Source organism: Excalfactoria chinensis, chromosome 13 (assembly GCF_039878825.1).
Source record: "Excalfactoria chinensis isolate bCotChi1 chromosome 13, bCotChi1.hap2, whole genome shotgun sequence".
Taxonomy (NCBI): domain Eukaryota; kingdom Metazoa; phylum Chordata; class Aves; order Galliformes; family Phasianidae; genus Excalfactoria; species Excalfactoria chinensis.
The window spans coordinates 7,688,303-7,701,299 of NC_092837.1; the positions used below are offsets into that span (position 1 = coordinate 7,688,303).

General features: G+C 39.0%; 1 protein-coding gene across 3 annotated transcripts in view; it reads right to left on the bottom strand.

The window, feature by feature from the left end:
* Positions 1 to 12,997, bottom strand: part of WWC1 (WW and C2 domain containing 1) — a 58,269-nt gene that overhangs the window by 18,300 nt on the left and 26,972 nt on the right. For all 3 annotated transcript variants that reach the window (XM_072348494.1, XM_072348493.1, XM_072348495.1), the window contains exons 3-10: positions 11,255 to 11,458; positions 9,685 to 9,761; positions 8,804 to 8,883; positions 7,785 to 7,914; positions 7,079 to 7,225; positions 6,023 to 6,096; positions 2,045 to 2,287; positions 620 to 709 (exon numbers count right to left, since the gene is read on the bottom strand). In XM_072348494.1, coding sequence (XP_072204595.1) covers positions 620 to 709; positions 2,045 to 2,287; positions 6,023 to 6,096; positions 7,079 to 7,225; positions 7,785 to 7,914; positions 8,804 to 8,883; positions 9,685 to 9,761; positions 11,255 to 11,458 — 1,045 coding nt within the window. The remainder of the gene's footprint in view (positions 1 to 619; positions 710 to 2,044; positions 2,288 to 6,022; positions 6,097 to 7,078; positions 7,226 to 7,784; positions 7,915 to 8,803; positions 8,884 to 9,684; positions 9,762 to 11,254; positions 11,459 to 12,997) is intronic.

The window sequence follows — 12,997 nt, forward strand, 5'->3', positions numbered from 1 at the left end:
TTGACTTTACGACTTACAGGCATGCATTTGTCTCTGAAAAGAGTAATTCTCTTGCTTCTAAAAACTACAACCTGAATAAGCAGACTGCATTAAGATTACAGAAATATTTCTGTATACCACATTAACCACAGCAGATCTGGGGATAACACAATATATTGCCTACGTAGCAAGCAACAGTATACTTGGAATCATAACGCAGTAAGATGTATTTACATTTCTAAGATACAGTTCACTCGCTGTGTTGATATTGAGCTGTCTTAACATATACAATAATAAAATAGATCAAAAAATTTGCCAGAAAAATTATTCCTAGCCATGGTCACCTAAGTGTCCCACGTCAGAAATAAAAGGGATTGCTGGAACTCACTTTGTTGTCAGAAGCACCATCACAAAGACACTTATCGCATTGTAAATGCCTATCTAAATCAAGTGGGACAGACAATCCTCAAGCTTCCTCTTTCCATTGACTACATGGGAATCCTAGGCATTTTAGGCAACTACTTACTGCAAGTAAGAGGTCTTTTAGATCACTCAGCTGGGAGATGAAGTTGTTAGCAGAGAAAGGGCAGTTACACCCGTGCAGTTAAACAGCCTACAACTTCTGTAAGAGGTTACATACCTCTTCAGCTGGGTGTGCAGCATCGCAACCAGTCGTGTTGTTTCTTCCAGTTCTCGGACTAGCTGATTTCTTTTGCTACTCAACTTCAGTCTATGAGGAAAGAAAAAAGATGATCTAAAACAGCACTTACAAATTAAAATGAAGAGTAAAGGGAAGTTCTATTCCTCCAGTGAAATCCTACCAAAGTTAACAACCGTGTACAATGTAAAGTAGGACAGAATTCAGTTAAGATACAAAGGTGCTTACCAACTTCCACACTCTCACGATGAAGAACTCAATCCTAAAAACATTTACAGCAACAGAAAGTTATGCATCATAATATTAGTGTTGCTTAGGATTGGGCCTCACAATAAGTCTAACAGATTTTGCTTGCCATGTGCCTTACAGTTACTGTGCAAATAAAGAAATGCTTCCATTGGTTTACAGTAAAGCTTATACAATTCAGTTAATAATCACCTCATTATGACTTTACATGAATTAAGGGAATTTAAGGACATCTTGGTTTTATTTCACACCTGGACTGTTTGAGGCACAATGTGCGCTCAGGTGTCGCTCCCTAACTTAACAGGCTTTCAGGCATGAAATCCTTCCCAAGAAACAACTTATTTCTTCAGCATACTTGAACAGAACCATGTTCCTGAAAGTCACAGATGAAAGTGTTCATCTTACGCCAATGCAGGAAAACATTTGGTCAACCATAGATTTTTCAGTTAGTGAAAATCCTGGAGCTGAGACTCGTAGAATTTTTCCAGTATGATAAAACCATAAAAAGACTACGTAGAAAGTTTGTGTAGTCTAGATACTGAGCACGTAGAGGAAATGAAAATAGAGACAGACAAATGAATGCAATACTCATATTCCATATGAATTGAAGAGACTGCAACTAAAAATAGCATTGTCATAGGCATTCACATTAATACATCCAGACTGTAAAGCAGCTGTAGGCAGCACCTAATGCAGTATTCATCCTCAGTGTACTTTCCTACTGCAACACAAGCAAAATTAGGGAGAAGAGCTCTTATTTCTTTCAGCTAGTTCAGATTCACAGGATAGGCCATGCAACTCCCACAGTCCTGTCAAGTACCAGTTCCTAGAGAAAACCATACAGGGCTGCTCAAAACAAACTGGTTTGAACTTATATCTATCAGTATTTGCAAGCTCCTGAGAGCAAAGCAACTGCAGCAGCTATTTAGAGTATTTCATACTTTTTCACATAGGATCAATTTGAAGGAAGGTGCCCAAACAAGGCCTCCCCACTGGGAGATTACCTACTGCAGCCAGTTTCTTTTGAAGGATGATTTCAGAAATGGCCTTATTCAAGTCTGAGAGCACAGCGCTATTAGTAGCCAGCCAGGATGTAGTGCTGCTTGTTCCCAATTAACTTCATCCAATGATGCAAGCTCTGTCCTACACTCGACAACCTACCTCTCAGTTAGAGCTTTGCTCTGAGTGTCTCTAGCAGCCTGAAGATCTTCCTCTAAGCGTTTTCTCTCCGTCTCCAGTCTTTCTACCTCTCCTCGAGTCCATTTTCTGGGGCTAATAAATCGCATTTCTTTTAAGAGCTCCTCCTTCTCATTAATTAATATTAGCCGATCCCGCTCAGAATCCAGCACACCAGGCCAGGCCTCACTGTCAAGCTTTGCCAGTTGTATCTTCAGGTTTCCTATCCTGCAGGGGAAAAAAAAAAAAAATAATAATAATAAAAAAAAATAAAAATCCAGGAGGAACGCCTGAGCTATTGCTCCCTAAACACACAAAGATGTACCCTGAACAACCACATCTTCCATAACAATGAAGAATCTGAGCTCAGGGACAACTACTCTCACCTTTATGCCCCCTTTATGGGGTTGCCAAGCATAGCTCTGCCGTAGGGTTGATACGCAGAATGGGATTTTAACTTACATTTACTTCCAATGGTAAGCCAAGGCCCTAGAGCTAACTAGGGTTTTTTTTCCATCAGTCAGGGAATAGCATCTAAACCAACAAACCAAACATACAACAAAAAGCTGTCAGAAATACTCTAGAGGTGTTTCACATGCCTTCATGTGATTGGTGTGGACAGTATCATGCAGTAGGTATCTGATCTTTACTTAGTTTTATTGAAGAGAATTCTACGCTGCCCACACTGAATTTAGACAATTTGATAAACCCAGACTGATCTGCCTCATCCATTACAGCAGATGAGTAGAGAACACCTTTCTGAAGAGAAGCCTCATTTTTTCCATCAACCCATTTTCCACAGCAGGTTGCTTGTTCTAATTAAATGTCCATAATTGTTAGATATTCAACTCAACTATTTTTATGTTTTCTTAGGAACTATTCTATTTTTGAGTGCCTGATTAAGCGTAATACTGTGCTCCAATGAAGAATTAACAATGGCATTAATTCATAATCCAAGAATTCCTCTGTGTATTTGGAAGGGATATGAATTTAAGAGGATTGGCTGGCATTAATCTGATCACTTCTGGCATTCATTTGCATGGATATGGCTTTTCCACTGGAATTTGTTCTCTATGCACTTCCATGTCTAGCAGTTCTGTTACACTAACCCCAACTTTCACCCTGCTCTGTATATGGTCACTTTCTCTCCTTGTCAGTTTTCTAGTCCAATGAGACCGTATCACTATAAAGTAAATGCTTTGCACTGACGTTTGACTGAAAACTCCAGCCCTTCAGCACCCCCCGACTCAGTCTGGACTACATAACTGATGTGCCACGTTAGCTTAGCACTGCAATGAAATCAACAGTGCTGGGCTGAAGCCACTACATAATTTTTGTGTGGCTACTAATGTAAAGAACAAGAATAAACAAGAATAAAACTTCAGTTATTAAATGATTTATTCATTGTTATATCAAGTGCTTTTTATTTTTCCCTTTGGGAGAGCTGGTATCTTTACATGATATAGGCATAATACAACATTTGCAGTCCTTTTGGAGACCACGTGAAGCACATGCATCTCCAGAAATGTGCATGTTAATACACACAGCCCCAGACCAGTTCTTCAGAAAAATTCAAGTGAAAGACGCACTCAAAAAAACTCATCAGTGAAATATCCACATGATCATTCCAATGCTTCAAGTGACTTTAAAATATTGCAGTTTAGGACAATACAGAATGTACTTTTTAAAAGTCCAGACAAAGTCAACAAAAGTCAACAAGCACACAGAACCCAAACTGAAATTTTAGATGCTGTAGGAATTAAAGCAGTGCAGAGAGAACAACTGATACAGAGCTGAGTTAATATATTATGTCTGAAGCTGCACAGAATCTGATGACGCTTATCCTTCCGGCACTGCTGCAGTAGCTATCTTCTTGTGGAGATGCAGCACTAACATATATTTCAACAAAAGTCTATTATTAGTTTCCAAACCAATTAGCCTAGAAGTTTGTCACTGCAGTCGTCCCCTAGTTCCTTCTGTGCATGTTTGACATGATCTACTTTAGGGCTCTCATTGTTTCACTAAGCCATGAAAGAAAAGGACCTTGCGGTAGATGAGGGAATATGCAATTGCACTTTAAATTGCTCTGCCTGGAAAAGTTAAAAATACTCCCTTACATCCTGTGGCTTTAGTCTGGTCCACAATAGTGTACAAGGTGTCTACTATTGCCTCTTCAAAATCACCAGGACCTTGTAAAGTCTGCTATCTCTAACCTACCTAATATGATTTCATCTTGATTGAAAGCCTTAAGTGTTACTTACCTTTCAAGACAAAGCAGAGCTAATAGGACAGAGGTGTTCCTACCATTTTGTCTCCCTTCATAAAATCTGTATGAGCAAACTACTCTCTCCTTTAGATCTTGAAACATTTTAATATTCCATTTTGGAGACAGGAGATGCTAACGCATTGTAAAACACTAATTTTCATAGCAGCAGAAGATTCCTTGTTAGACACTATATCCATAGCATTGTTTCATCTTAAAACCAATTACGGTGTTTCTTTCTGCAGCTCCTAATGAAGACTTTGCCAAAACCACAGTGCTCTGACAGATGGAGATCTTTTCATTTCAGCATTAATTATTCATTCCCTTTCAGATCAATCTTTCCTCAATGCTTTTTTTAAGCTATGAAAAAAAAACCACCATAAATTACCTAAGAAAGACATGAGATATTAAACCTTTTTAATGCAATGCTGTTGTACGTGTTCTCCTTTACTTCAAATGAAGTATTAGCCTGCCCTCATAATGTCATTGCTTTATAAGGAGTATATTCATTTTCTCTTCATGTTCATTTTACTCACTTGCTCCTTGGAAAAGATACAGGCTAAACAAAGAGTGCTCCATCTCAATCTGAAGATGTTAAGACTAAATTAAACACCAGTCCTGAGAAAAGCTTAAGAGTAAATAATTTTTAACACTGAAATATTCTGTTACATCTGGAGGACTAATAATTTTATTATTCTTGGTGAAAAGAAATAAAAGTTTCAGCTTCTGTCAGTATTGGCTGGTCACACATTCTTCAACAACTACCATAGATACAGATCAAAATTTATGCTGCTGAGAAACACGAGTGCCAGTATACTAAGATGAGAACACTGAATATCCTTTGCATTCAGCCTTATATCTGAACAGCAACTAGAGAAAAAATTCCTCTCCTTGCAAATATCCCAAGTACTGATTGCTTCACACCTTTAAAGTTACTGTTCTGGAATAGGCGAGTCCCTTCCGAGCAGTTAACATCAAAAACACTACGGCTGATGGCTGCACCTCTCAACAAGGACTTGCCCAGCCAAAGTCCACAGAAATAATACTGCTTTATGTTTTTTTTTCCATTTAAGTGTGGCATCGATCCATAAAAATACAGGGACCTCCTAAAAAGCTGAAATAGCTCTTATCTCTACTAAAATAAGATACAGTCTAATTTTGGCAGAAGTTTTCTAAGTAGATACAATTTTAAAAAGTCTGTTCTTCATTCATCTCAGATCAGAAAACAACCGTAAAAGCTTACACTTTTACAGATAAGCAGACAAGCACTCAAATTGTAGTCATTCAACCATGTCTTGGTATGCAAGGTGTGAACGCAATATTCATTTCTTCTTATCTGACCTGAAGCCATGCAAACATTCATCACATTTTGAATAAGGTAAGGAGATGCCTTTCAGTACAGCCTCCTTGTTTGGAATGGGGAAGCGTTGGCAATGGGCAGCAAAGCCACTTAAGTCCCAACAGGTGTGGCTAGACTGAGTTCTTGATGTATTAGTCACACCTTAGTAATTTCTGGGATGGATATTTATTTCTTAAGCGATAATGTTGGCCCAGAAAACTTGTTGCCTCCCTAGCTCAAAGATCAGCATATTTATTTAGACTGAAGCCCTGAGATACTGCTAATTGGCATCTTTCCTAGTGAAACACAACTTAAAAATTAGCTGAATTATATTCAGAGTTAAAACAGACCATAGAATTACCTTCTCTTTGCTTCTTCATATCGAAGGCGCAATCTTACTTTCTCAGCCAACTGGTTATTGCTGCTGGTAATAAACTAAGACAAAACAAAATCAGTAAATTAGTAACTATTCCTATTTTGACATTTTCTCCTGACACCACCGATGCTGCAAGTTACACTTTCTCTTATCAAACTAATTCATCTAGCTATGCTGATCACAGAATGGGAAAATACTGTCCACAAGATCCAGAAGGTCTTTTGCCTCACTCACCAAAGCAGAGTTCCTATTGCATCCATTGCAGGCTTCTACTTCCATGCACACACAAGTAGTTTTGAAATCTTAAAAGTGCTGTTACACATTCAGTTTTGGATAAAGTCTTACTTTTGCTGTTAAGTCTTGGAAACAAGTGATTGCTTATCACAGCCAAATCTGAAGATCTTTAATCACACGTGAGGCCCTGATTGAAAACTCCCACAAACATCTAAGTAATGGCTCACAAGAGAGGCTTCTGTGATGTCCAGCATAATACAGTGCATCTAAAGCACTGCTCAAACTCTTGCTGAGGCTGGCACAAGGCTGCCAATTATAACTTGTTGCATAAGGTGGACTGAAGGCTTACGTAGCACTCACTACACATGTTTAATGGCATCAAAATATCAGCACGCATATTATCATTGTTACTTGTTAATGTTCATAAGTTGAAAACAGAATTCACTCTTAAGGGAAGATTTCTCATTGGAGTTTAGCAACAGAATGTTTCTTTGTCTAGGAGTGTATAACTTCTGAAGAGCTTTGGGAATATTCATGTTTCATGAAGCGATACATATGAAGTAAATCTTTCTTTCCTTTATTTCTACCTAAGTTGTTCTAATTAGACGTGGAGCACAAGGAACCAGCAGGCTGCCTTTAGAGATGCATTAACACTGCATGTTGAAAATGAAGGTCACATGGAAGTTTAAACCAGGAGATCATTATTTCATAGATACTCGCCCATGCTTGAAACCTTGCATTATAGCAGTACTGTTCTAGTTCAGAGGACTGCTTCCACATGCAATTGGTTTCTTACTTGTTACTTACATTTCCTGAAACATCCGTCTGGGAGCTGACATCCAGATACTGCCTGGGTAACGAAGAGCTTGAGCTTTCTAAGGACACACTGCTGGCCCACAGGTCTGACTGTGATCCTCTGTCATTCACAAAGCTGTCTTTTAATCTGGCTAAACTCTGAAACCATAAAAATTCATCACATGAGCTCACTTTCACTCAAAATACCTTGGCAGCTATACGTCTTGACTGAAACTACGTGATTTAAGGATCTGACTATTCAGTGCATACAGTCAGACCCTGCAAACATGAAGCCAGACAAGGCTGGACTGCACCTCCTAGAGCATGAGGCTGCTGTGCCGCTGAGTGCAGAGAGCATGAACACAATCTCATGCCCACATGTTCTCTGCTGGGAGTTGGCTGGAGGAAAACAGACCAAATGGGTCACTGTGTTTTGAAGGTTTCTGCATATCTGCTCTTTGACAACAGTACAGACAAGTACACTGGTTCATTCTTGATCAAGAAACCCTGAGACAACAGCACACCTCTAACCAAGTGCTCACTACTGTCAGTTATGGTACTTTTTTGCACTTCCAAAATCTGAAAATTAAGGTCCAGCCACAATACAGAACTATTTATACATATACATATATTAAATTACATGTCTGAAAACCAAAATAACGTATATAAATTTTAAAAATTTAACAGGGACAAAATGCTACGAAAGCTGCTTCAGTACCTGAATGAGGTCTTGCTTTTCCTTCTCCCCTGATGTGATGGCCTTCTTGAGAGCTTTCATTTCACTTAAAATGGCTTGTGCTTCATCAAGTTTGTAGCCACCTTGAGTATCAGACATTTTCATGTCAATACTGTGTAGAAATTCGAGAAAACATACAGTAAGCTAACATTTAAAATGAACTGCATTACATAAATGCATTACATAAATTACATAAATAACTGCCTAGACATATCCATCTTTACAATCATTTTTAACAGAACACACTAACATAGACAAGCAATGACAACTGGGAGTTCTTTGTTCCTTTTAAGCCACTTCACTCAGAAATACATTAAACATCAAAACTCTGATTTGAGCCATGCAATTGCTTTGAATCTTTAGAGGGAAAAAAAATAAAAACAAAACCAACAGAAAAAACAGTTTAGACAGACTGCCATTAATTACCTTGTCTCTAAACCAGATAAGTTAACCATATGCTAACTATATTATTTTAAAGCACAGACCTCACATTGATATATTTAAAGGTACAAGCTAATCACAAACCACTTCATCCTGCCCTCTTCTGAAAGGACTATTTACTTAAGTTGGTACTTGAGAAAAAACTATAGGATACTAAATCAGTGACAATACTTATAAAATGCCATCTGTGTATTCACAGAGAGATAAGCACCTGAAGCTTATCCCCACCCCTATTTCTTTTTATCTATTTATCTTTTTCTACTATGACAATAGGCTGTACTGTAAGCATGTTGACAAAAACTGAGTGCAACAGAATGAACCAAGATACTATCAAAAGGTATAAAAGTAATTTCCCCATGAACTCAGTTCTGATCCAGCTAATCACACACAGGCACAAAACTGAAGGAAATAACCCCATGGATTTGAGTTGCACGTGCCTAAAGATCTCAGCAGCAACAGATTTCAGCTTATGTTCTTCAGGCAGCTATTTGTAAACAAGGAAGGGGATGTACTACAAGCCAGAAGTGTAACCAAAAGTAAGACCTTCAGATTCAACTTACTTCTTTAGTGTTTGAAATCCATGCTCTTTGTACTGGATTTCTTGCTTCATGTGAGCTACCTCTCTCTTTAGTTTATTGACCTGTAGGAAGTTTTTACATGTTAAGAACAACACCTCACATGAGTATTTAGGCACAGAAGTATCCATTCAATTCATACTTTTTTTTGGGGGGGTGGACAGTATTATCTACACACATTTTGCAGATAATCACTGCATCAGCAAGTAACAGCTGACTTTTCTGAATAAAATCAGAAGTCAGGAATTAAACACACGCTGATTTTACTCACTGATGTTAAAAACCTTTCCAGACATTAAAAAACGTTAAGTATCAGGACTGGAGTTACACTGCAATGATACAAGCCATCCTCCAAGATATCAAATTAAAAGGCCTCGCTGCACGAGTAACACAGCAGGCTGATAACACATATTGTAAATCCACTGACCCTACAGCTTGTTTTATATTCCTCCACAGAGGCCGGACTGACCTACTTTACTTCAGTCCTTTCTTCTTCCAAACCAAGCTCTGCATGAGAGAACACACTGCCACTGCTAACAATCTGCACTGAGCTCTCGACAAAACAGCTGCTATTCTCTGGAGAGAGCTTGTAGCTCTCTGGTGTTGCAGCACACTGAGGAGAGAGCATGCAGTTAAATGGAGCAAAACATACTATCAGCATACAAGGAAGTCTAAAGTCTATTAGGAAAACAATTGTTTCAATCTAAGCCGGTAATATTTGAGAATACTGATATTTTATCTCCTAGATAAGGAATGGCAAATTAGCTTTTTCAACTGCTCTTGAGTCACCTTTCAATATTTTTCATGAGGCTTGGAAATATCTGAAGTTTGCCTGTGTCAAGTGAAAGTCCATTGGTACTTCTTACCCTGGATTTCGTAGTAGCAATCTCCGCTTTGAGGATCTCTGGGTCATACTTGGAACTTGACGATGAGCCAGACAGCACTAGAGCGAAACAAACACTGAATTTAGCAGCTTTATCATCCTCTCCTACTCTTCTATCAGCCCCAAACTATGAATCAAGTTTACTAGAATCTCTCTTCTCACCTCTCACGTTTCTAAAAGCATTTAGCATAACTGAAGGGAAATAGTGCATTAGGATTTTTTTTTTTTTTACACTTTCTGGTTGTATAAATGACCCCCTGAATATTCAGTAACAAAGGAAAGTGAAAAACAGTAAAGGTGATGCCAGCCTTCTCACAGGCTTGAGAACATAACCAATCACCCAATGTGTCACACTGGATTAAATCAGCGCCCCAGTAAGAGCAGAACTCTCTTCTCAGCATCGGTTAAAACCCTTATGCTTCAGAAAGTACAGAAGCTCCCCAGTGTGCAATGTCGTTAGAAGTAGCTGAAGGCAAAGGAGTTAAGGAGTTACTTTGATCCTTGCAGCCATTAGCTTATGCCATACAAAACATGGGAAAACATTCCTAGTACTTTGGCTATATTTTTACAAATAGCACCACACCAATGCAATTCAAGTTCATAACTTATTGCTTTAATACACCAGTACTTAGGTGGAGACCAAACACTTTACTTCAGAGGTGAAAGGACCCTATTCAAATGTTAAGAACCCCTCAATGACAAGACTACTTAAATACTTTCTGACATCAGGCACAAGATTCACCACCTTTAATATATAATCCAGTGAGAGTGAAAAGACAGCAGGGCAGGGTAGGGGGCTGGTTCTTTGACGTGGCTGCTGAGAACAAAGTTTACAATAGTAAGGGTTATGAAAAAAAACATTCCTTGCAGGAAATACATCCTTCTCTGGACATTTTCCAGTTCCTAACCAGTAACAGCAAGCAGACTCTTGGCCTTCTATAAACTTCTCTGCACCCTTTTCTTAAGCAATAGGCATTGATGTTTTCTGCTGTGACAGAATACAGAGTAGAAAGCAATGTTCTTCATACTGAGATACTCCACCAGTGCTTCCTTTCACTTCACATATTACACAGACTCCTGAGCTCCTTGAGACAGTCACTGGAGTTCAACATCCTGGGTAGTTCAAAGAGGCCTGAGAATGCTACTCAAGAGAAGCCTTCTGGCCTTGTTTCTGTACTTTGGACAGGTGGATCAAGGAACACAACAGGGAATCTCATTTTTATCCTCCCCCAGCATTTGTTGAAGGCCATGCTTAAATCTTTACACCACATCCAGTCACCAAGAAAACCACAGTAATAATCATAGAATCATAGAATTACCCAGGTTGGAAGAGACCTTGAAGATCATCAAGTCCAACTGCAGCCAAATAATGCTCATAATTCTATCCTTTCACAAACAGGTGTTGAACAAGTATTGCTCAGTTTGTCTCGAAAGCAACCACACAAGTAACCTGACACAGCATAACATACCAAAGGGCTTTATTAGGAAACCAGCTTCCAGCATTTTACTCTCCTAGTGAGATCTGACTGAGAAAAACACTTGATAATACTCACAGCTGGTCTGAGAGCCCAGTTTGTGCTCCCAAACATCATGCAGCTGCCGGTATTCTTGCTGGGCCAATTCAAGCCTCTGCTGTTTCACTTGATAGATCTCCTTCTGTGCAGCAATCGCCTCTTGGGCCAGGACAAGATAGTCCTTCAGCATATGTTCCTGCTCCCGCCGCCATTGCACACGAGGATCTTCTATCTGTGTGGTTTCTTAAAGAGAAAAAAAAGGAGGCAAGATTAATAAAAAAAACCACAACAGGCTTGTATTGCTGCTTGGACAAGCTCCACCATCTACAACAACTTTTAAAAAATGCTTGTGCTCCCTCTCCCAGCAACAAAATTGTAATGAGGACATTTACATCGTCTTTTTGTCCCCTTAAGAAGTGATCACTGATTCACAATGCTCTGTGATGATCTCTGCTATTCTGACTTGTTGAACAGAATAATACAGGCTGAAATCAACACACAACTCACCACCACCTCTGCTGTTGATCACAACATGTTTTAGCCTCTTGAAACACCCATGCAAACATATGCCCTCACAAACACTAGAACACTGACACTGAATGCAAGGCTTATCTTTATTGTACCTGGTTTATAACGTTTCTAATGAAATAGCAGAGCTATTTCACTGATAGAAAAGTTTTCTGAACACTCCGTTGCCACATGACTGTAATTGCTTTCACGTTGTCAAACACAACTCTACCTGTCTTGTTTGGCTGCAAAGTGGTTGTTAGTAGCAAGAAGGAAATAAACCTTCACACTCACATTCTGTAGGTAAGTACAAACAAAGAATTCCTAAGTCACAGAACACTTGTGAAAGCGCCTCTTACTGCATTATATAAACAGCATCTCGGGAAGAGAGTAAACATTTCCCACACTGAAAGAAAGCACAGTAGTAAATCACTGCAGAATATAAGAGGTAGAGTTTAAGATAAATATTTTTTTGGTAACACGGGCAATGCAGTCATGGATAGCTACTCCACCTTCAGCTCCGTTACCCCAAAACTGACAACATGTCACTTTTAAGATTTTTTAATCAACAGAGAAGCATACAGGCACAAACACGTATCTTAACCCTAAGACCAATACAGCAAATTTGGTATTTGCTTCTATTGTGAAGAAGTGCCCCAAATATTTTCCATTTCTCTTTCAAGGTTATGACGTGTTCTTGCTTGGTACAGGTTCCAATGTTCATGTGACTAAGTGCTATATGCTGTCAGAACTACAATGCATGAATAAGCATACCTAGTCACCACGCCATGAATAATGAATAAATAGCTGCTTGAAACTATCAGAGGGAATCTAATCTGCATATCTTAAGAGCCTCTTTAAATATGTAGTAAAAGCAGCCACGGTGGAAGGTAGGAGCAACTCATCAGTGAGTCAGACGTAAGACTAACACTGCAATTTGCAGGACTTGGGCAAGACAACATTTTGGCAATAACCCTAGAAGCAGAAATCAAAATAAAGAATTCTACACAAAGGATGGAACCTCGACCACATTTTCACAAACTTGTCCATGGAGGGGAAAATTAACAGGACATTTCAACACCACGGCACTCCAAGTTACATGGCACAATCCAAAAAGCTGCAAGAGGTGGATTGAGGAACAAACAAAAAAAGAACAACCAGACAGCTACTCAGGAAGCCAACACCACAGCTCATAGAACTGTTTCAGCAAAACATTGTTACAGATACAGAATACAGATGCAGATACAGAATACTACAGAGACACCTGAAAAAAGA